This window comes from Vombatus ursinus, unplaced genomic scaffold, assembly GCF_900497805.2.
Source record: "Vombatus ursinus unplaced genomic scaffold, bare-nosed wombat genome assembly UNPS02014799.1, whole genome shotgun sequence".
In the NCBI taxonomy this organism is placed as follows: Eukaryota; Metazoa; Chordata; class Mammalia; order Diprotodontia; family Vombatidae; genus Vombatus; species Vombatus ursinus.
Genome location: NW_020954577.1, coordinates 13,896,352 through 13,919,899, shown reverse-complemented (window position 1 = coordinate 13,919,899; position 23,548 = coordinate 13,896,352). Strand labels below are relative to the sequence as shown.

The 23,548-nt window shown below is 44.3% G+C and overlaps 1 protein-coding gene across 3 annotated transcripts in view; it reads right to left on the bottom strand.

Annotated features, from left to right (window-relative positions):
- SNX13 (sorting nexin 13) overlaps window positions 1-23,548 on the bottom strand; it is a 120,547-nt gene that overhangs the window by 20,648 nt on the left and 76,351 nt on the right. For 2 of the 3 annotated variants that reach the window (XM_027872260.1, XM_027872259.1), the window contains 7 exons: window positions 23,414-23,513; window positions 22,319-22,512; window positions 20,216-20,320; window positions 18,478-18,610; window positions 12,921-12,958; window positions 8,706-8,775; window positions 1,797-1,969 (listed from right to left, as the gene is read on the bottom strand). In XM_027872260.1, the coding sequence (XP_027728061.1) occupies window positions 1,797-1,969; window positions 8,706-8,775; window positions 12,921-12,958; window positions 18,478-18,610; window positions 20,216-20,320; window positions 22,319-22,512; window positions 23,414-23,513 (813 nt within the window). The remainder of the gene's footprint in view (window positions 1-1,796; window positions 1,970-8,705; window positions 8,776-12,920; window positions 12,959-18,477; window positions 18,611-20,215; window positions 20,321-22,318; window positions 22,513-23,413; window positions 23,514-23,548) is intronic. The other variant, XM_027872257.1, reaches the window with a different exon arrangement.

The window sequence follows — 23,548 nt, the reverse complement described above, 5'->3', positions numbered from 1 at the left end:
AGTGGTCTTCGGTTCAGAAGATCCACCTCACCTAAACAACACTTCTTGGAGCAGGAGGTGTGAAGAGGCTGCCCAAAAAGTCAGTGCCATCCTAGCTACTTTAAAAGAGGTAAAACTTCCAGGAATGACAAGAGGAAAGTCCTGCTGCACTCTGCCTTGGTCAGACCATGCCTAGAGGGTTGTGTTCATTCAGGAAGGCCACAGGGAGACAGCGAAGGGCCCAAGTCCACATCCAGAAGGACTGAGGACAGACAAGCAGAAATAAAGATTTGGGGGCACTGAGAGCTGTCTTCAAGTAATCTGAAAGGCTGTCAGGGGAGAGGGAGGAGATGTCTGTTAAGCCCCAGAGGCTGGAATCAGTATCAATTGTAGACGTGATGCCAGAACAAAATTCCCTAGTGTTCCGGCTACCGAAACGTGGACTGGCCTCCACATCTGCAGAATTGGCGGGTTCCCTTTCCTCGGAGGTCTTCCCACAGAGGCACACACTCACCTGTCAGGTATCTTACCGTGAGTAATGCTCTTGAGCAGGGACTGGAGTGAGGGGCTGCTAACATCCCCCAATCTCAAATTCTCTTATTGCTACACTCACAATACACATACCACAAGCAATTTATGCCATGTTTGTACAATCCAGGCTAAATTCTGCTAGATTTGTTCTTGCAAATAACTCTTTTAGTTCATTGATAAAACTTTTCACCCGCTATTTCCATAGTCAATAATTTTGCTCTGATTTGCACACTATAGTTCATACACTTTTAAAATGAAAGTTTTTTGTAGCCAAGTAACTCCCTCCAACTGTGGCACCTTCAAAGGGGTTCTGCTGCCATCAGAGCCCTAGGAAGCTAACACTTATGTCAACAGGTCCTACTTTGTACCCATGGCAACATCACAGGTTCTGACATTCTTCCTTCTATTATTTTATGGGGGTTAAGAGCATGTGACTGTAGGGCAGGCAATCAAAGGTAGGCTGTCTAAGAGTATCAAGTACAGTCAACAGCTGGCTAAGCCTCTGACCACACAGGTCCTGCACTTCAACTGAAATCCTCCTTTCTCAAGCTCAGTTTTTATTTCTTCAGCTCTGTGACCAATTCAACAAGTAAACTAAATCCCTTCTGCTAGACTTCTGCAGAGCAGTCTACGGAGGAAAAGACAATGGCTAAACAACTGAACTAGTCTGTATAAAGCCCATTCAAAAACTTACTACCCTATATCAATTTCACAGAAATATTTTAGTGCTGGGTACAAAGAAATGATATTTCTACCTAGGGGGTATCAAATGAGGGTCTAAACAAGTCTGCTGCCAGTTTTAGTTGCTCATATTTAGAAATAATAAAACATTTAAATTGCCAAATGAAAGTACTCCCAGGATATTTGAATGTTACTGGTTTGTACATATAATCTAAAAGGCATGTGAAACCAAATTCTGGGAATTTTTTTCTACTTGACACATGTATAATATCAGCCTGTCTGTTAATTATCATTAAAATGTTCCTTGTCAAAAACGCAGAGACCTAGATCATGAGAGGCTGAGTGCTCTGAGAGTTAAAAGGGCTTGCTCAGAGGCTCTCAGACGAAGACCTCAGAAACAGGGCTGTGCGAGCCCCTCACTCGGAGATGGAGAAGACGAGTCCCGAGAGGCTGACCGGCCTGGTCACACGGGTGGCATCCACTTTGGCCACCATTTTCCTCCAGCGCACACACGCACACACACACACACACACACACGCCCCCAAGGAGGAGGCACTCAGTGCCACTCAAGAACAACAAACAAACAAACCAACACGTCTCCGTACCTGCTCCGTGATCCGCATGTGGAAGTCATGGAAGTCGCTGTAACGGCGATAGGTCTTCCAGATCTCGTCACTGTTGGGGCCACGCCGGTGCACAGTGATGGCGTACAATGCGTACGTCTTGCCATGGTCATTACACACGCCTGCCACAGCATAGGGGTCACAGTCAGCACAGACTAGTCATTTAGAACAAAAGGAAGAGAAACAAAACACACGAAAGAGGAAAACGAAAGGACAAAAAAAGACATCATGAAATGAGGAAGAGTCTGAAATGAGAGGCTGAGACACAAATGGACGTCAGTAAAGGATCACACAAAATGCCCAAACCTCCTCACAGGACAGCAACTACCATCCAATGGCTACCGTCTACAAGGAAGGAGCCGACGGGGGAAGGGCTGGCCTGGGAGCCCATCCGGCAGGCTCATGATTCTGACTGAAATGTCCTTAAAAGACCCCGAGGAAACACCATCCTTGTGAAGTTCTGGGATCCTACACTCACTAGTCCTAGGGGTCTCAGGTGCTTGGCCAACTGCTTTTCAAACACAATCTCTTCAGCCAAAAGGAGGACGACCAAAGACGTAAACTGCCCTACCCAACCCTCTGAAAACATCCTGGAACACACGGCGGCCTCAACGATGACTGGGGAACTCAACAGAGTGGACCGCTGCCCTGCCCACAGCTGCAGGAGGAAGCTGCCTCTGCTCTGGCGGAGTGCCGTCGAGGCGCAGGTAGGTCGTGGGGGCTGGCTGTGGTTTTTTTCAGTGACCCTGTTAAATGATGGCTAAGAGTAACTATTTCTCTAAGGGTGCCTCCCTACACGCTTGCATTCTTAGCATACTGCTGGGCACACAAGACATTTCAAATTGGAAAATCCTGTTACCTATAAACGTTATAGACATACAACGTCCCTTAGCAGGTAAAGACGATGCTTTGCATCTAACTGATGCGATCTCACTCCCTACCAGGGCACAACGAGGGAAAAAGCTCCATGGGGAAGGACAGCCCAGGAAGCCATGTGCCTCATCAGCACCTGTGCTCTTCACAACTAAACATGGAACTATGGTGACCAAGAGATTCTAAATAAATTTCACCTGAATAGCACACCCTTTATACTCAAATACAGGGCTTTTTCTTACTATGATTATATGCCTCAGTTTAAAGAAAAGTCAAAACTATTCTTAGAAAAATGGTTTCCAGCACATGAGGCTATAATTCTAACTTTTAGCAACATTTAATCTTAAACCCTAACCCTAAATCTTTCCAAACATTAAATAATTTAAGTTTTCCATCAAGAAAGTCACATTTCATCTATCACTTGTTTTATTTTTTTGTTTTGTTTTGTTTTTTTGGCAATTGGGGTTAAGTGACTTGCCCAGGGTCACATAGCTAGTAAGTGTCAAGTGTTTGGTCTGAGGCCAGATTTGAACTCGGGTCCTCCTGACTTCAGGGCCGGTGCTCTATTCACTGTGCCACCTAGCTGCCCCCTATCACTTGTTTTGTGAAACAAGATTTTCCATAACAAGACCTGGGACGAGAACAATGGGGGCGGGGGAGAAGTCTGGTGGGAGAAATTTCAAAATCTGCTTGCTATCAAGGGCCAGATGTTTTGTGACAGAAATCAGAAGGTAAGGAAAAGGGAGTGAGATTCTAAAGGAAAGTATAAAAGGAAGAGACACAGCTGCAGATTTTTTCAAGTTGAAAAGGCAAAGGAACACTTAGAAACATCATATGTTAATTGGTCACATATAAAGTGTTATCAGGAAGCTTATTAAATTAGGTTTTCAATTGTAAGGTGGACGAAACCCGTCTGGTACAGAATGGCATAAACTCAGTGTGAGGCCCAGCCTCAGGAAACAGCAGGGCTGACGCATCAGCATGAAGGGACCACAAAAGCGTGTGTCATTTGGAAAAGCCAAAGCAGTCAGGGGGTCCTGGATTTGTACACTGAGCTCTGAATCTGTCTTTATAACTAAGAGAACTAGATTTGGTGACGCCCGTCAGCCACTCGAACAATCTGAACATGAAACATTGACACTTACGTCAAATAATCTGACAACTTGGAAACAGAAAACTTAACTGAAACAAAGCAGGAGCATTGCTTCAGTCACAGAACAAAACCCCAAGGGCTCCAGAAAGCAAAAAAGGAAATGCACCCAAACTAACCACGTTAAACAGGTGCCCCACTTAATGTGGTAACAAGACAAAAACGTTACTCATTATAGACTTTGCGTCAAACAGTGACCACGGCATTCACAGCCAGAAGGGACCTCAGAGACCCACTCCTTTTACAGAAAAGAAACTGAGGCCTTACAGGACACGTTCAAGGCCACATAGGAACAAGTAGCAAAACAAGGATTTGAACCCAGCACCTAATGCCGAATCCCATGTTCTTCCCAAAATACCAAACTGCCTCCTCCTAATGACTAATTAAAGGTCTGAAACTCTGGAATTCTACTCCAAATTTTTTTTTTTGGCGGGGAGTATCTGGGGGATGAGAGGGCAGGTGGGAGGACGTGAGCAAAAATGCTCAAATTAAGGAAAAATACAATAAAATCTACACTTATCAGCTGTGCTAATTGGTACAACCACTGGAGTTACTCAGGGCCTCAGTTTCCTCATCTGTAATATGGGAATAGACAATAATACTTTCAGTAACCACCTAGGAGAAAATGTGATGACCGTAAAATGCTCCCTAAAAGTGATGATGGCTGCTACCAAGAAACCAAAGTGGCTCTCGGCTGGAGGAAAGAACAGAGCCCTGACAAACACACCTTGGAGACCTGGTAAGAGCCCCTTGTCCTGGCTTGGAAAGGCAGGAGGTAACGCCTCAGGCCCTCTGTCCTCTACGCTGTGGCTCTTCAGTGTTTAGTACCAAGCCCAAAGCACAGCGTGTCACAAAAAACGTTTAACAAAAAACAAACAAAAGGTGTCTGCCTTCCTGTCGGCCCGTCTATTTACGACGTCTCTGTGTCTGAGCAGGTCTGTGATTTCATCCCTCTTAAAGTATCTTCGTAACAACTGAGGCTTCTATAACTGCAACAACAGCTACCCAAAGTCCATGGTACAGTAACATTCTACTTGGGGTTACTATACATGGTGCATTCAGCAGCCAAGGGGAAAAAAAAGATTAAGAGTAGCTTGTCACTGAAAATTTTAGCTTCTGATTAACTGACACATTTTAGATCTGCAAATTCTGCCTTGTTCCAATTTTCTCGGCACAGAAATATAGAAAAAGAAATCATGAGAATGAAGGAAACTCTGGTCAATTCAAGGCCAGTCCCATCTCCACACATTTAAAACTCAGTCTCTAAGAACAGACCTGGTTCACACCCACTCCTGGTTTCCTGTCTATCACCTGGGCCAAGAGATGAGACTTTGGGGCTGCCCAGGTCTGATCTGGCCCCCACCTCCCCCAAAAGCCCCATTCTGGCATCATCTGCTGTGGCCAGAAGATGTTCAATCCCCTTCCACACATGCCAGCGAGTCTCTAGGTCCTCCACCGTCCTGCAGGGTGGCCAGCATGCATCTGCTACCGGAGCCACGCTGCGGTGAGCAGCACTAGGCTACCAAGGTCCCATTTCAGGAACAGCCAGACACACTCCGAGAGTTTGTCTTGTCCATACAGTAATGTCAAAGCTCATCTGACCCTAGCAGCCACGCTGGGAAGGAAGTGTTATTATTACCCTCACTTTGTGTATGGGAAAACTGAGGCACACAGAGGTAAAGTGAGCTGCCCAGGGTCACTGAGCTCATGAGCCACTGAGGCAGCACTTGAACTCATGCCCAGCCTCCTCACACGCTGTGCCAATGGCTTCCCATGTTTTAACAATACGCAAAAAAAACAAAAAAAACTAACCTCCACCAATCATGGAAAGCATCAGAAGCTCCCAAGAATATACCCCTAAAACAAAATTCCACGCAGGACAACCGAATGACAAAATTGGGAGTATTACACTGATAACAAAGTGAGAAAAAATCCACAATATTAACGAAAAAGCAAATCACTTTGCAATTAAAGGACAATTTGTGAAATGAACTTAAGTAGAACACTAGGAAAATATTTTTCCAGAAACTTCTTCATTTCATTAAAAGATCACATGAAACTGAACTTTCCGCCAAAGGAAACCTGACCTAGGGTTGAGAGCGATCTTAGATAACATTCTGACATCTGGACTGTTATCTGTATATAAACTTAGAAAACAATATTCAGGCATCAGGATTTTAAATTATTTAGCAAGCAGAGGATAAGGCTGAGGAATGACTCCACAGAGAGTGAGACAATTAGTTAAAACTGTTATAAAGTAGAATAAGAGAACGTTAGCCTACGCTAGAAGAGACAAGGTGGTAAGAAATTCATCTTTATTAGAAGAGGAATGATCTGAAGAGGAAACTCGAACCTTCTCCAACAGGGATCTTTCTTCACTTCATGCATATTTATTGAGTAGTCTGAACAACGTGCATAGCAGGGCGGTGGTGTGGCAGGTCACAGACCCAGCTCCAAAAGGTTTACACTGAGTTGGGCAAAGGTGACAGCCAGGCACGAGAATGTGGTGCTGGAGAATTAACAGCGACAACGGACTACGGGCGTTTAGAGCGAGTCCCCACCAGGCCAGGCCTTGGGGTGCTTCAGCTGAGCCTCGGAGCTCCCACTGGAGGAAAGCAGCAACAGGTCATCTGCTAAGGGGAGAGTGAATCGACTGAAGGAGACAGTCGGTGTCAGAAAGAGAAGCTGTAAAGGGGGCCTGGGACCCGCGGGGAAGAGCACGGGAGGTCTCTTCTTTTCGCACAATGATCTGAGCAGCCGTCCCCCAGCGAGGGGGTGTTCCTCCCACAGATTGCAGTTCTTTCCTCTGCCTTTTCATAGTTAAACATTGCCTCGTGAACAACAGGGAAACACTGGGGGTTCTCAAGTACAGCCCAGACATGGCCAGAATGCCATTCTGGGAAGTCCCCTGGCATTTGTGAGGGAAGGAAATTAATGATGTCACTATGGCAGAAGTCCAGAAAGGAGGCAATGAAGAGTGAGGTCTGAGCAATGAGAAGAGAAGGGAAGGCCACCAGTTCAAAGAAACACCAGGGCTCCATGACAAGATACAGGAAGTGAAAATGGGAGAGGCGTCAAAGCCGGGCGAAAGTTAACGCTAGGATTTGAAGGACTACAAAACACGATGGTTCCTGAAAGAAATTCCAGACAGTCAGGGAGAAAGTATCCAATTCAGGTGGGGGAGTGAATCTGAGAAAGGAGAAGCAGCTGGAACACGGGCTTGGCGCACAATACCACGGCTGGACCGTGGAGCCGGAAATACTCTGTGGGCCCAGACTCTTGAAGCAGGAGAGTGACTGGGATTCTCAAAGAGACAGAAAGGCCACACAAAGCCCCAAGCCTCAGAGCCTGCTCCTGATTCAGCTCAGATTCTAGGGGAACGATGACTGTAAGAGAAGGAGAAGAGTCTGGACGGGAGCTCACCTCAGAGCGACCAAAGGATACTCAACAGTCAATAAAGAGGTATTAAGTGCCTACTACGTGAACTGCTGGGGACACAACAGTATCACTAGTACTACTAAGAGGTAAAAGACAGAAAGGACTAAAAGTCGGTCACTTAACCGAGCAATAAGGACATCGTTAGCGACCCTGGATCAAGAGGTTGTCAAAGTACAATCTCACGAACAGACCCTGAAGGAGTGGGGCTGAGCACATGAAAGCCATGATGGAGACAACGTGCGGCTTCCCTGAGTCTGAGCTGCCTCCTTCCAGCTCAGCCACCCAGACAGGGCCTGAGGTGACCCAGGAGGCGAAGCCCAGCCGCTGCTTTTGCAGGTGCCGATGCCCCAGGGCCTCCTCCACAAAGACAGTGAATGAAGACCCAAAAAGGACGTTCTTGGCCCCATCAAATGGCTCCACCTCAGAAACTGTGGGGATGCCATTCAGGAGGCTGCATGACATCTGTGCTGCCACCGCGGAGGGCCCGGGACCCTTCCCTTGTGACCTGCAGCTGAAGCCCCCCGCGCCCCCCCATGCACAATGTACAATCGGCCCCCGCAGAGGGACTGGGGGTACTTCTCCCTCTGCATCCTCAGCACCGAGCACAAGGCTTTGGACAGAATGAGCACTTAATGTTTTTTCACTCACTCGTAAAGGAATAAAAGCTTGAATCATGATCAAGTGTAACCCTATTTCTTGGACTCCACCTGCTCATCTGTGAAATGAAAGGGCTGAGTGATCTCCTTAAGGTCCCTTCAAGCTTTCAAGGGCCTGTGAGCAAAAAGCCATGCCAAGCAAATGTTTTTCAAAGTGACAGCCTCAGAGAAAATGTGAACAGAAATTTTTTGACCTCACAAAGCAATGTGAAAAATACAGCTGTTCTGGAAAGCCAAGTGAAAAAACATAAAGAACAGCTCTGCCGGTCTCTTCTGTGCCTCTCTGGCTCCACTGACCAACAGAGATGCCTGTTTCTACCCACCAATGCCTCAATCCACTGCACATAAGGGCTCCCTTTTTCTCCAATATAGACTGGGACCTCTCAAAGTATGCATGCACAGGCCTGCTGGACTAAGGGTAGGAGAAGAAAAATGAGATGGCATTTTGTTCTACTGGTGAAAAATGGGACATCCTGCATGGTCTGAATACTTAATCTTCAAATGCTGAAAAAACGGGTTTAGAAAGTTGAGGAAAGGGCCCACACCTTCTAGGCATAATATTCCCAAAAGACAGAGTACAGAATTAAGCAGAACTTTTAAAAAACAATACTGAACACAAACAAAAGGCTAGACATTTGATGGCTTGGGAAAGAAAAGAATGAGTATGTATATAATTCTCTGAATAATGAATCAGCACCATTTAAAAATCAACACAAAATACTAAGGAAAAGAGAAAGAAGGTGGGATGACCATTTCTAATACAAAAGTTCTTACCGGTATCAGAAATATAAGCATGGAGTTGCACCGAGTCATCAGAAGATACACTTGAAAGGTCATCTAAAGACTGCAGGAAAATAAATTTAAAATTAATTTGAGAAGTATAACTCAGGAACTCTATGTCAGTCCATGTTTAATAGGTATGATTACACTGAAGAACTTTATGAGTTTTATAATGAAAATAAGTTGTTGTTTTTAAAACAACGCTTTAGTCCATTGATTTGAAAGAGAGGGTAAAATAATCATGAAAAGTTATAATAGGTTTCAATGATGTGCATTCTGCCTAAATAAAAATACTGTCCCCACCCCTGCACCATTCTCTCTCCCCATCTCTGCCTCCTGGCCTCCCTGGCTTCCTTCGCATCCCCACTAACGTCCCACCTGCCAATTATTTGTCTTCTGAATATGTCTACGCTGGTACTTGAAGCACCTTGCCAGCTGATTTCTGATACTGTACCTCAGAAGGGAAGGGAAAATCAGTCAACAGACATTTATAAAGTGTCTACTATGCACCAGAGGCACCGTGCTAAGCACTGGGGATACAAGGAAAGGGAAGACAGTCTCTGCCCTCAAGGAGCTCACAATCGAATGGGAGAGACAACATGCAAACAACTATGTACAGACAAGCTCTATGTACGGGCTAAACTGAAGTTGAGTAGCAGATGGAAGGCACGGCATTCAGAGGAGCTGCAGAAGACGCCATGAAAGAAGCCGAGGAGGCTGAGAAGAGAAGAGGAGCACAGCATTTCAGGCCCAGAGGCCACAGAACATCCTCCAGGACAGAGCTCTACCATTCTTACAAACTCTTTCTTCCAGGCTCTGTACATCTGAGCACACTGCCTCTCAACTCTATCCTACACATTATGAGAAAATCTTCAAAATGAAGAGGTGACAAGAAAGAAAAGAAAGGACCTGTGAGTGGGCTTAGCCTTATTTTTGTAATATGGAAATATCTATAAAACTCTCTTTAGTGGAGAAATTCTCATTAAGATTTTTGACAGAAAAAAATGCATGGAATTTGAGAAAAGAATGGCAATATTTTTTAATGCAATAGCAATTCCTCCACCTGCTTTAGAGGCTATTTATCCGGAGAAGAAACAAAGAGATATTAGCAGAGATTATACAAACAGTCACAATTTTAGCCACTTTCAATCTCAAAAGTGTGAAAGCGTGTCAGAAATTTAACATGGCACTGTCAGCATCACCTGAAGGAGAGACTTCTAGTCCCTGACATGCAGGTCTGGACGTGCTGAAGAGCACGGGGTTAAAAACCAAGTGGCCCTGTGACTCTGAGACAAGCATCTTTTGCAAAAACATATCTAATAAAGGCTGATTATTATAAAGCCAAATGTAATAATTTGACATGACTGTTAGGAAAACTCCTGGAGTAGGAAAAACGAATAGACAGTCTTAGGGTTCAAAGACCTAGGTCGAGCTCAAGTCACGCAAGTGATTCCCTATGTGATGCTGAAGAAGTCTCAGTTTCTCTATCTATAAAATGGGCACAACATCTCTTTCAGAACTATGATATCAGAAGAAGGGTTTTCAGAAGCATAGAATGGAAAATAAATGTAAGGTAGCCAAACTAGGTGACCTATAATGAAGAAAGAAATACCTTCTGTTTTAGAAAGTATTTGTATGCAAAAAGCAATACCTTTGAGGAAAATAATGCCCTCTCCTGAACTAATGTCATGTCTTACTATACATGTCTTCCCATCCAATAAATTACCAGCAAAGGAAAATGGAAAATTTTAAGTGTCTCTTGAAGATCATCCTTCCTCTCAGCAATAATATCTAACAGCCTATGCTGTGGTACTAAGAAGCTGTTAAAGCAACACGTTGGATATTACACATAAGCTCTATATATCCCTTAAATCAACAACATAATAAAAAATAGGGTTTTTGATGACTGTCCCCCCTTCTCTTTTTATTCTTCTTAAGAATTTTCTCTGTTATGAGATAGCTTTTGAGAGACAGATAGGAAAATTTAGGGGATACAAAAACAAATGTCAATAGAAATGTTTTAAAGTAGTTTTTAAATTTGCACACAAATATCTGGTCATTATAATGTAGATATTTTAATTAGGCCACAATAAAATGACTGGGACGATTACAATGGAATCAGACAGTGCAGATGGCAGATGCCAAAAGACCTGAAAACTCAAGTTTGGAATGGAAAATTTCACTCAGGCGAATGTTTGGATCCAGTGAGACTGACTGCCAGCCGGTCTTTCGCTGAATGGTCAACAAACATGCTGGGGAATGTTGGGATTCTTATCTGTTTTGTTGGACATATGGGACTATTACTCCATTTGAAACATATGTAATATAAGCAAAGGTGAAAACTGTAATTATGGGCAAGAATATACAACCACTAAAATTCCAAAGCAGGGACCACAAAGCCATGAGCCTGTTCCACTAAAACGACTGACAAACAAGCCAAGTCCCTAAGGCCCTGTCACCACCCGAGCCCTTGCTCCCATGCGGAGATTGTGGGGCTGTGCATAAACCGGTCTGGAAGGAGCTGTATTACTTGATTAGGAAGTTATTTCAGACTTGGAGCAAAGCCAGACAAAGCTCTCCCTGGCATTCCAACACCTGCACCCGCAGGACCAGCTGGAGGACCAAATAAGATGAAGTGAGGCAAAGTAAAACATTCTTCTGGGTTTGGGAGCCCTTTCCTTAGCCTCCTGCCTACCTTCGCAAACACTTCCTCTACATATTGGGGGTTATTCCCCTTCAAAAAGCAGGGCTGGAAGTGTGATGAGCATCAGGGTGATGGCTATGCACCAGCAGTCAGGAAAACACCACACAAGTTGCAGAAATCAACCCCTCCACCAAGAGAGAACCTTAAACTCTGTATAAGACAAAGCTAAAATAGGTGGTAATATCAGCTAGTGCTACTCAGTCAGAAACCAAAGAAGGGAAGGATGGGTGCAGAGGGAGAGGGTGAGCACCAGTCTCTTTACTGAAATGACTCAGTGCAGATAAGACCATCTACACAAGGCTGAGTAGGAAGACCAAGCAGGTGCTGACTGCCAACTGCCATCTTTCTAGACGTATCATTGAGAAAATTAGGTCCTGGTAGAGAGGGGCTTTACCATTGGCTACGTACAGCCCTAAACCAACAAGGACAGTTAAACAGTCATGATAAACATGTAAAAATGGCCATGACTGCTTATAAAAAAGAACTAAAGATTAAAATATTTTATGAGACAGAAATCCAATCACAGTAAACTCATTTTCTTACAGGAAAAAAAGAACTTTTAATTCAAAAGCAAATTTAGCTCAGCATCCATTTCCATGGACACAGAAGAGCAGGGCTCCCGCCCCACCCCGATGCTTCCTAGTTGGGGGATGGACGCTGGGTGAGGTGGCCATGTCCCTTCTCTCTAACATAAGGGATTGGCCTGGCTAGGCCCTGAGACCCCTGCCAGCCCTCGATCAAAGATCCTCTGATCCTAGGAAACCATTGTCATGAATTCACACCCAGCAGAGCACTGAGCTCAGCACCCAGCTGGTGCTCTGACTGGATGGAGAAAGCCTGATAGAACACACTCAAAAAGAATAGAAACTGGGATTCTTTACACAAAGCAAATCAATGCCCTCAGATTGTATAGATACCCATTCAAAACTAGATCTTGCTCATGGTGAAAGCCCCCACCCTGCTTCGTTTCACTTCTGCCTCTTTCAGCATCTCCCTGGCTAGCCTCACAAACCACTTCGCCCACTCTCAGGGACCTTTCTCTTTCCGTTCTCTCATTCCACCTCCCCTCATTCTGGAACTATGAACCAAGATCAAGTCAACTCTGCCATAGATCCCAGGTAAGGTCTGGCCTTCCTATCACTCTCCCTAAACTTTCCAGATCAAATGCCCTCCCTGGAACCATTCTCCTTTGTTTGGGTTCTCCTACATTGGAATGTAAGCTTTATGAAGGCAGAGACTTTGTTTTTTGTATATGTACCCCCAGTATTTGGCACAGAGTAAGCACTTACTAAATGCTCTTTCTTTCATTCATTCATTCACTCACTCATTTTGATTTGTAATTCACAAAGACTAAAATTTTCCAAAAATGTAATAATCATTTAATGTAATAAAGAAGGACTTGAGGTGTACCATTTGATCACATAAAGCAAAATGATATATTTTTCTAAAACTTTCATTAAAACTTTTAAGGCTACTATAATATTTAAAGGAACCATCACACTTACCAAATTTATGCTCCCTGTAGGGGACCTATTAAAAGATTCTGTGGGGAAAAAAAAAATACCTCAAATTAGAATGCAGAAAATGCTTTCTAAACAGTGGTTTCATCTAAGGTTCATGTGTTAGGTATAAAATTCACATCAGCTGAAACATGACAAAATATTAAAGAAAAATGCATTTATGGCAAAGACTCAAACTCTAAATCCTTCAGTCTCCGAGGCCTCCTGACCCACCAACACTTCAAAGAGAATGTGTGTGCAAGTGCAGAGAGCAAAGAGCAGGGTGTCTGGGCACTGGAGGGTGCCTGGCCTATGGTGGAGGCTCAGTTGAGGGCAGGCAGGAAGGAAATGTCATGCTGGAGGTAGGTTAGTGCTGCTGCATTCTGGCATTTTGGCATCATCAGGTGAAGAAAAACGACAAATAACCCCCGTGGCAGGGCAAGAACAGAGACTGATCTCCAATCTAGAAGGTAGACGGATTACACCTCCCACATGAAGCCCTTCCTGATTCCCACAACTCCCACAGCTCCCCATAAAAGCCCTGCCAAGTGTCCAGCAGAGGAATACTCCCCTGACAGTTAAAATCCCTTTCCCCACTCCAGCATTTCTCTTCTTCACCCTTAGGTAGGAAGGTCACTGTTTCCACAAAACTGAAAGGTCATCAGAGTGCTTCCTTCCCTCCTAGAGAGGTAGCAGAGACCCCAAATCTGTAGCCCCTTCTTGTCTCCACAGCCCCTAAACTTTGGGGTTGGGTCATTTCCTCGGGGACTTTCTCCTCATGGTCTCCCCTTCCTAATTAAGATTTCTGTTAGTGAAAACAATCCAAGAAAGTTTGACTTGGGGCCTCATAACAGAAAAGCTCATTTCTTAGTTCATATAATGCTTCCAACATAAAGCAATTGTACAGTTCAGGATTCAAGTGGTTTTGACTCCTTGTTTTTTAAAAAAAAAATACTTTCAAAAGACCAGGCACAGTTATTGCAGGTTGCTTCAGAAGCCTATGAAGTATAAATTAAACTTCTGACCCAAACCCCAGAAATAAGAGCCAAGGACAATAAAAACAGTTTGTGTTCATGCAAGCAGTGTCTAGACTGGTCCAAAGTTAATCCAGAAGGTGCTAAATCTCCACCAAGATGAAGCCAAAAAGGGACTTGTTTCATGTGGTCAGAAGGAACAGAAAAAGCTAAAATTCAACAAAACCAACGAAAAGAAAACTTAGGGAGCTCAAAATCCCTTTCAAGTCATCTGCTTTCCAACCAGACAGACCCAAGGACCAAAGAAGAGGCTCCAAAAGGAAAATCCCCATCACGGGGACTACCCCAAATAGTCCTAATTCCATGGCTGCGGCTGGAGTGGATGGCAGAGGGCACGGCACACGTCCAGATCGAGAATGTAGGGGGGGTGGGGGCTTCACACCTCTCGGGGGGTACAGAAGGCTTTTTGTCCTCCCCACTGGTTTCCAGATTGGCTTAACATATCTTTTAAAGTATCTATATGCTCATCAATAAACAAGGGACAAAGGACGCTAGGAAGCCCAGTGTAAAATTCCTGAAAAATAAGCTTACAAGCTTACAACAATGACCACTGCAAAGAAGCCAATAGAAAGAAAGTTCAGAGCAGCAAGACTCCCACTCCCAAGGCCAGTCAATGGACTGATAAGGCAATGACTAGATCTTCGGGCCAAAGTGACCAGGGACACTCTTGTCCCTTCATGATTTTTACGACACACACAGTTTCCAAAGTACCATATTCAACTGCTCAATGTGTAATAAAAATTACGAAATCATACAGCTGAAAGCACCATAAGCCCCAGGGCACTGCCCTCGATTAGCCAGCCCAAAATGGCCCTGGCCTAGGTGGGAATGCCCATTTGCTGCCTCTATGGCAGAAGGAGACACAGTTCCCTTTAAACCAAACCCATGACCAATAGGCTTCAGTATTTCAAGTAATGCCTGGTTTAAAGTGGTTGATTTTGACTCATAAATAAACCACTTTTACGAAGTAGAGGCAGGCCAACTGGCTGGAGGGTAAACAGCTAAGACTCTGGCCATCACCCTCAGAGCTCAACTCCACTTCCATTTCAAATGTGACTGCTTTACTCTGTTCCAATCAGAATTATATATTAACCTAAAAATATATCAATAAATGCCATTCTGGGATCAAAATAAGCATTCTGGAGGTTAAACTTCATGAGATAGAGGCAGCAAGGTGGCACGGTGGTTAGAGTACTGGGCCTGGAGTCAGGAAGACCTAAGTTCAAATGCAGCCCTAGACACTTACTAGTTGTGGGACCTTGGTCAAGTTATTTAACTTTTACCTACCTCAGTTTCCTCACTTGTAAAACTGGGATAATAACAGCACTTATTTCCCAGGGTTATTATGAGGATCTAATGAAATAATATTTGTAAAACCCTTTGAAAACCTTAAAGCACAGCTACTATGATTACTGTGGGATCCAGCAATCATGTTTATTCTTTCCTGGATTCCTAATAATTAACAGTTGCTTTTCTTAAAACCAGCATCAAATATTTTATTTTCTCAAATATACCCAATGTTAGATATGAATGATGCAAGGCTTCAGATTTTGATTTCACAGGAACTCAGGAAGGGCGTTTTGAAGATCCTCTACCCCAAATTACACTGTGCAAATACAGGGTACCTGTGACCTCACTCATACAGGAAGTGCTCAGAGAAGGAAACTCGTCCTCCTAACACAGACTGGCCCCTTCTCTGCCATGGCAAGCCTTAGGCAGCTGGTGGGGGCAGGAGTGGGGGCCCCTGACCCATACGGAAGGATTCCTGTGGGTGCGCACTGACACTTTTAGAATGTAATATTATCTATGTTTTACTGCATTTTTATTTATTTTGTTAAATGTTTCCCAACGATATTTTGATCTGGTCCAGGCTACACTCAGGGAGCTGCAGGGTGCACCCTGAACACTTCTGGTCTAAAGCACGGAGAGAAGAGATCTGCCAGTCTATGTCAGAGAAGAACAACAGAGGTGCTGCCAGGCAGCTCCCCACTTAGACGTGGTAAGCCCTGGGCAGGTGCTTTGCTCATTCATTCCCTTGCAATAAAGCAAGACTACACTCAGGGTTCATTCACTGAACTGAAGAATCCAAACCAGAAACCTTAAGAAAGCTGTCTAGAGCATGAGGTAGAAATCCCCAGTTACAGTTTTGTGTGTGTGTGTGTGTGTGTGTGTGTGTGCTGATGCTCAAGGTTTAAGATCAATCAGTCCTGATGAAGCACCTCCAGGTGCCAGCCACAGGGCCACATGCTCAGACAGACAGACGGACAGACAGAAAGGTTCTTCTCAGCATCCCTGCTTGGAAATGAGAAGCAGCCTGGGCCAACAAGGACTGCAGGCTTTTGTGAGCACTAAGTAAAGGGTGAACTCCAACCAGGGTAGATGTACTACCAACCATATCTGGAATGATTCCTTTCTCGAAGCTTACTGCGGTTCCCCCATCCCATAAAGATCCTCCTTCTCCAGAGAGTAAAGCTGATTCCTCTCCTCAAATAGCACCAAGAAAACACCAGCTCAAGCACATCGGCACCACTTGATGTGAGGGTAAACTGTCTTCACACTGGGAAAATGGGGGTCGTGTTAATTTGGGACTCAAAAGCAATTTCCCTCCAAAAATAAGTGAATTTTAGATCAAGAAAATCCATTTCCACCAACACTGCCAATGAACAATAAGTCAGGGGAAAAAAATCTGGTGTGGCACACAATAGCCAGGCCACAAAGGGGAGGCCACAGACACCAGCGAGGGCAAACAGTCAGCCACCTGCATGAGCCTAGCTTCACGGTTCAGGGCTGGACAACTTTTAAAAAAATCTTTACTCTGATCACCTTTGCTGAAGTTACAGAGTATGTTTATTCATTCAGAAAAAAAAAGAACCAGATATAGAGGTTTCTACAACTAAAATAGGCATATTGAACACCTCCAATTTTAAATCCTAAAAGATAAATCTTTAATAATTTGAATGTTTTTCCTTTTAAGCTTTTCTGGATTTAAAATACTGAGTGATATACATGTCTGAATCTTCAAAGTAGCAGACAGTATGAAAAAAAAAAAAACAAACAACTTCCATTACTTCTTTTCATGTTCCTTTTCCCTAATGAGCGGCCCTACAGATGTGCCTTCTCAAGGGGCCATGGAAGGACCCAAGGAATTCTGGAGACCCGTCTCAGCCCCTCCCAGGCTCCCTCATTGACAAAATGAGAGTTAAAGTCTACGATTCCATGACCACCCCACCCCTGCACTCCACTTCCTTGAGTATACTGTCTTCCCCAGCACGGCAGGGACTGTCATTCTTCTTCTCATTAGTACCCCCAGGCACTGGCATAAAGTAAGTGCTTAATAAATGTTGACTGAATTGAACTGAGAGAGTCCAGCTCCAATGCCTCCTGCAGGCTTCAAAAGGACAAACACAGGCATTTATCCCTTTCCTAAATTTCGAGAGCATCTATTCTCTACACAGTTCATGTTGGTACCTAATCAGACAATGACACCCACTTGATGGGTGCACACATTCTCATCCAGAAAGGCTTCTGGAAATTGAAGACCAAGGGTTTTGACTTTCCCTGCCATCCCCAGGTCAGAAATTCATGACACTTGGGGTCTGTCGATGGCAGACGAGGATGTCGGGAAGGTCTGAGGAATGCTCCCCTTTCTTACCAAATCTCCACTGAATCCTGGAGCCCCGTGGAGCCTTGTATTGAGGGACTCAACCAAGCCAGTCAAGGAGCTTCACTTCCAGACCTTCAGCCCTGCTCTCTCCTGTGTTCATCAAGAAGGGCCATCACCCAATGACCTCCACTGGTCATTTTAACTTTGTCCGACTCCAGCAGTCTACTCAGACGAAATGTCTTATGCTCTCCCCACCCTGCTCGAGGAAGAAGTGCTGCCATTTTCTTTCCCCCACAGTAAAGACTAAATTAAGTCTTGTCATTTCAGGAAAGATCCTGCCCTCCAGGGGAAGTCAACCTACCAACAGACATCATGAGTAATTTGTGCCCCACACTGCAATGGGGCCAATAATTATCATCAATAAATGTCTAAAAAGATTTAGAAAAAAAGAGTCAGGAGATCTGGAATCTCACTTCGGCTCTACCACAAAGCAGTTCTATGTCCTCTCTGGGCCCTACTTTCTTCATCTGTAAAATGAGCGCACAGACTAGATGACCTCTGCACTGTAGAGTATAGTTTGATATGAGTTGAAAACATAACTTAAAATTATAAGCTACAAAGGACCTTAGAGACTATCTAATTTAACTCCTAAATCTGTTACCAGGGGCAAGAAAAAAATGCAGGTCAAATGTCTGAGGAGATTTCACCCCAGTGACGCCAAGCAGTCTCATTTCAAGAGCCCAAGGATCACACCTGAAGAGCTCCTAGGGTCCAACAGTTTACAAAATGTTGACATTTTAACGTAATACATACATATATTGCCTTATTTGTTTGTAGATTTAAAATAATTTTCAGATTTAAAGAACGGATTGTCTAAAAGGCTGTACTTTCACTAGTAATTGTAACGAGAATGAGTGTGCCTTACCTCCATCCCCATCATCAGAGCCTCTGAAGCTGGGGTCCTTTAACATGTCCAGCTCGGCCAGCATGCGCACATAGAGAACGTTCTGCTTAAAGGATGGGTAAAATCTCTCATCTCTCAGCATCAGGTCATACACCTTTGAGGAAGATGAAACAGCACCATGAGCGAACGTTGCTAAGAGATGAGGAAAGTTACTCGCTCTAAAGGCAGCTTCCTGCTCCACAAGACAGGCTGTCTGAAGTCAGATTTTATTTTATCTAGGTTAGAAGGAATCCATTCTGATACTTCCAGGCTACGACGCTAGGGGGCACCATGGTGCACAGAGCACTGAGCCTGGAGTCAGGAAGACCCCAGTTCAAATCCAGCCTCAGACACTGACTAGCTGGGTGACCCGGGGTACATCTCTTTCCCTCCGTTTGCCTGAGTTTCCTCATCTGTAACAAGAGGATAATTTTAGCACCTCCCAGGGCTGTTGTGAGGACCAAATGAGATAACATTTGTAAAGCCCTCTGCAAACCTTAAAGCTGTATACAACTGCCAGTTATCAGCATCATCTTCATAACTTTAATTACTGCCCTTCCTGACACACGGCATTCCTTCTGCCATCTCTCCCTCCTCACCAGACCCCTAAGAGTGCAGAAATTCCTTCAAGGCTCCACACAAGCACCATCTCTCCTTGGGCCTTTCCCAAACCCTACAGAGAATATGAGCCATGCACATGCCGTACCCTCACGGAATGGAAGGAAGCCCCTTTCTGTCTCTATATCCCCAGCACCCAGGCACACATGGAATCTTCCTGGCACCTAACAGGTGCTTTGTGAAAACGCTCGCTGACTAATACTCTGGTAATGGAACTGCCTGCATAAGGTCAAAGTCCTGCTTGAAACAGGCTGTGTTATGACAAGAGGACAGGTGGTGTCGTCAAAAAGCAAAAACCAAGAAGCGCAACATCCAAAGGAGAGGGCCAGAACCGGGGCTGACGCTCTGCTCCTGGACACCAGTCGTCATTATGCTGCGGCCTGAGCAAGGCTGAACGCTGGCCCCACCCAAGGCAGATTCGCTCTCATTAGTACAAGGACACATTCATCTTAACATTCAAAATGTGCAGAATTCTACTCACAAAAGAAAAAAATAAGAAAGAAAAGAGATGGGAGGTTTCTCATTTTGCACTGACATGTATTTATGAAACTTTTCTTTTACACTCAGAATTCCTGAAGGTTTCAATCACTTTCTGGGAAACAAGTAATTATTGTATGGAAGTGCATAACATACAAGACAATTTTCTCTATAAGATCCAGTAGTGAAATGTTTTTCAATAATAAAATGAAAATTTGAAAAATGAATCTCTTCACAACTGTAGCAAAAAGCAAGATAGGAAACGAGTGTTATTAACTGATGAGTCTTTAAAAAAAACAGCAGCAAACAAACCGGTCAGCCCCTGTCCCCACAGATGGGCCAAAGCACTTGATACCAACATTCCTCACTGAAAGGCAGGACTCAAGTTGCGGCTCAGAAAGCTGACCACAGGGTATGTCACAATGCAGCAGCATCTGCCCAGCCCCAAAGTGAAAACAATTAATTAAATACATCCAACGGGCAGCTTTTCAGAAGCTGTGGAATCAATCCCTGGACTGAACTGCCTCATTTTTCTGTCAAAACCCAAGAAAAGTCGCGGAACCCCAAATAAAATAAATAAAAGGCCTGTCCATTCTAAACCAAAAATCACACTTGGTCGCAATACCTTCCTCTGGATGTCATCAAAAATCTCAGGCGTTGGATCCTCATGGTTCAGCGTGTCCGCTAGCTTGGCTACCAAGTAGTCATCAATGTGGACTCTTGGCGATGCCTGTTGGAAACAAGACAGACAGCCCACAACTCAGGACGGCCGAGGAAGGGAGTTCTCATCAAGCACATCTGAACCACGAGCCCTGATGGGGCCACATGGCTTTTCTTGAAGATCACACACCAACAACCAAAGAGGCCCCTGTTCTTATTCCTCCCCAAGAAACTGACACCCCAAACGGTTACGGCAAGCTCATTCAACACGAGAAAGACCAGGAAAATCAACGGATGTAAAAAGATTATAATTTTACTTCGAAATAAAAATGTTCACTCTACTACCTTTATTTTCTGTATCTTATGGACCAAAAAGGAAACAGTGCAGCTTTGCCCTCGGAGGTAGTCTTAACCCTCAGTCCTTCCCGTGTAAGGATCAATTTTGAGATGACATCAGAAGAAAAACAGAAAATATCTAACCAGGTTTTTATCACAAAGTCTCTTTCACCATTAAGGACGGTGAAACCACCATATTGGGCTCTAAGCCAAGAGTGAACTGTGATACATAAAAGCAACTACAATTATCATTATTGTCATCATTCCTGCCATGATCGATCACTAGCCCTGGCTTTGGTTCTTGAGGAAACCGAAAGCTTCAGCAACAACAAAATTGGGGAAAGAGCTGAAGAAGATCAAGAGGGCCATGTTGAGAGCATCAAAAGCTCTCTGTGCAAGGTGAGGACAAAATAACAAAAGGGGAATTATCCCAAGAGATCTTGAGGTCCTCTAGATGACCCTGTGGGAGCTCCTAAGTCACTCTCAGGACCCACTCTGGACACAACGTGTGGATAAAAGAAAGACCACTGTTTACACCCTCACATAAAACTGGCCAGGCAATGTATCGAGCTCATCCATCAATCGATATATCTGGGGTAGCTATAAGCTGGGTCCAGACCTGAACAGCAGGAGGAGGGCAGGATGGATCGCCTTCGGGAAATCACGTAAAGTTACTGTCATGACCCCAAACTTTTACTTGAAACAAGACCTCGTGTTTTTGATACCAATATTTTCCTGGGGGGTGTCGTATGGCTGCATCCAAAGACCTCAAATAAAGGAAAGCTGCCCAGTGTGTGGGTGTGTGAGAGCAGACTGTCACACATGATAAACAAGAAAGGATTCTGTAGCACTGATGGAAAGATGGCACCAAAGGAACATAGGAGCAGGAGAAATGCTAGGCTAGTCTCCTTTCAAGAATGAGGGATAACCAAGAGAGTTCTGAGACAGCAAGAGAGCAAACCTGGCCACCCCGAGATGGTATCGTCAGCCTCAGCCCGAGCATACCTTAGAGATGCATGCTGGGTCGGGGGTCTGGTCCAGGCCCTCACCTGGGCTGTGCCCTATGATAAGGACCCACACCAGTTTCACAGCAATCTCAAACTTAGGTCAAAAGGCTTCTTCAATGATATGGAAAGCACAATACTTGAAAGAGGAGTTGAGGAAATGAGGTTATGTTATTTCTCCCTTTATGGAAAAACTTTCACTATGACTGGCTCAAGCAAAAAAACAAAAAACAAAAAACAAAAAAACAGTCCATTATTCTATTTCTCCCTAAATTAGTCTTTTATAAAAGAGAATGGGAATTCTGATTAAAATCATTCCTAAAAATCGTAACTTAAGACCATTCAAGTTTCAAGCTGAATCAAAATTTGCAGAAATTGAGAAAATTCAAGAATTTCTTTAAAAGATTATGAATTAAAAATATGTACTTTTGACCATTAAAATCAAGCCTTGAACAGACAAAAAGAGAGCATTTGAATACAAACACTGTATTTACTAAGAGCACAGGTTTTCGATACTATGTTAAAGAATCAACAAATATTCCAATCTGAATAAATTAAAATCTCTCTGATGATATTTTCCTAAGAGAACTCCAACCGCCTAGAGCAACTCCCAAATGAAATCAGCCAGTCCCTGATGACAAGAGAAAAGCCTACATTCCGGGCACCTGACGGCCTTCTCCAACCACGGCAAAGAATAAAGTAACAATTAAGCTGGAGCTCGTCTCTACCTTTTCTGACAGGTACTGCTCATAAATGCCGACGGCAGCGGCTCTAAGGAGGCCTTTCGTCTGGCTGGTCTGCTGTCTCCCATCTCTCTGGCGGCTCAGAAGCACCTCCAACTGCTGCTGGGCTGTGACCCGGTACCCTTCCACCGTCATCCAGAAGAAGAGATGAGCCTGACCTCCGGTCTGCTGCATGTAATCTAACAGGCAAAAGTCCCAGGCTCGTTAACTCTGATGTGAGGTAAAATCATTTATTTGGCATCTCGTCCCACCAAAAGCCACAGGAAATTGAAAATGGAGGAACATGGGACTCTTAAAAAAAAAGAATCTGTTCAGAACCTCTGTGAGGGCCTCTTCTGCACCCATGCCCAGGGCTCAAGGACCAAGGACAGCACTCAGCCCAGGTCTCGGCCCCCAGAGAGACTCGAGACCGACCACTGTGAGGACGATCGTCAGAGGCGGCGGCCCTTTGAACAGATGCACATACTGGCCCCTACCTGCCATGTGAGGTTGTTGCCTCATGACTAACCCAGCAGAGCTCAGTATTTACAGGAAAGGTAAGGAAATGCTCAGGAGAATACGGTATCAAGAGAAATGGTGTCCTTTAGGGACTAGCCACTGTGTAATATTGGGATTTCAATTAAGACCTAAAAAATCATTTTTATTTGTTTTTAAAATCTGACGTTTTCACAACACAGCATTGCTAAAAGTGGTTTTGACAAGCTTGTCTCCACAGTCCTAATGCTCTGATCATGAAGTTCCCATGCTCAACGTGGACAGAAAGCGAGCCTGGGACACAGGAAGACCGGGCTTCTGGTTCTGCATCAGAGTGCCCCAAGGTGCGGGAAAGACCTCGATCTGCACTGGGTCAAGGAACCTCGCTGCCAGGAGCTCCTGACATTGATGGAAGCTGAGCGCCTGCAACATCTCTAAGGTTCACATTATTTCAAAAATGGATTGAGCTCCGGCATCAGCAAGGATTTGAGAATTTGATCCTAAAAAACGGGAGACAAACTCAGCAACAGGAAGAATCTGGGGTGCAGTTCCTGTTCCTTCAAGAACTTAAAAATCAGCTTTGTTTTCATTTCAAGTTTGACCTACCCATGAAAAATTGTAGTGCAACATTGTCTACAAGAATGCTGTCCAAGGGGACTGTGCAAAGTTTCCCAAAGTGCGCGGCCAGTTTCACAGTATCTATTTCCTGAAAAGACAAGTGAAAGTTACAATATTATCTCT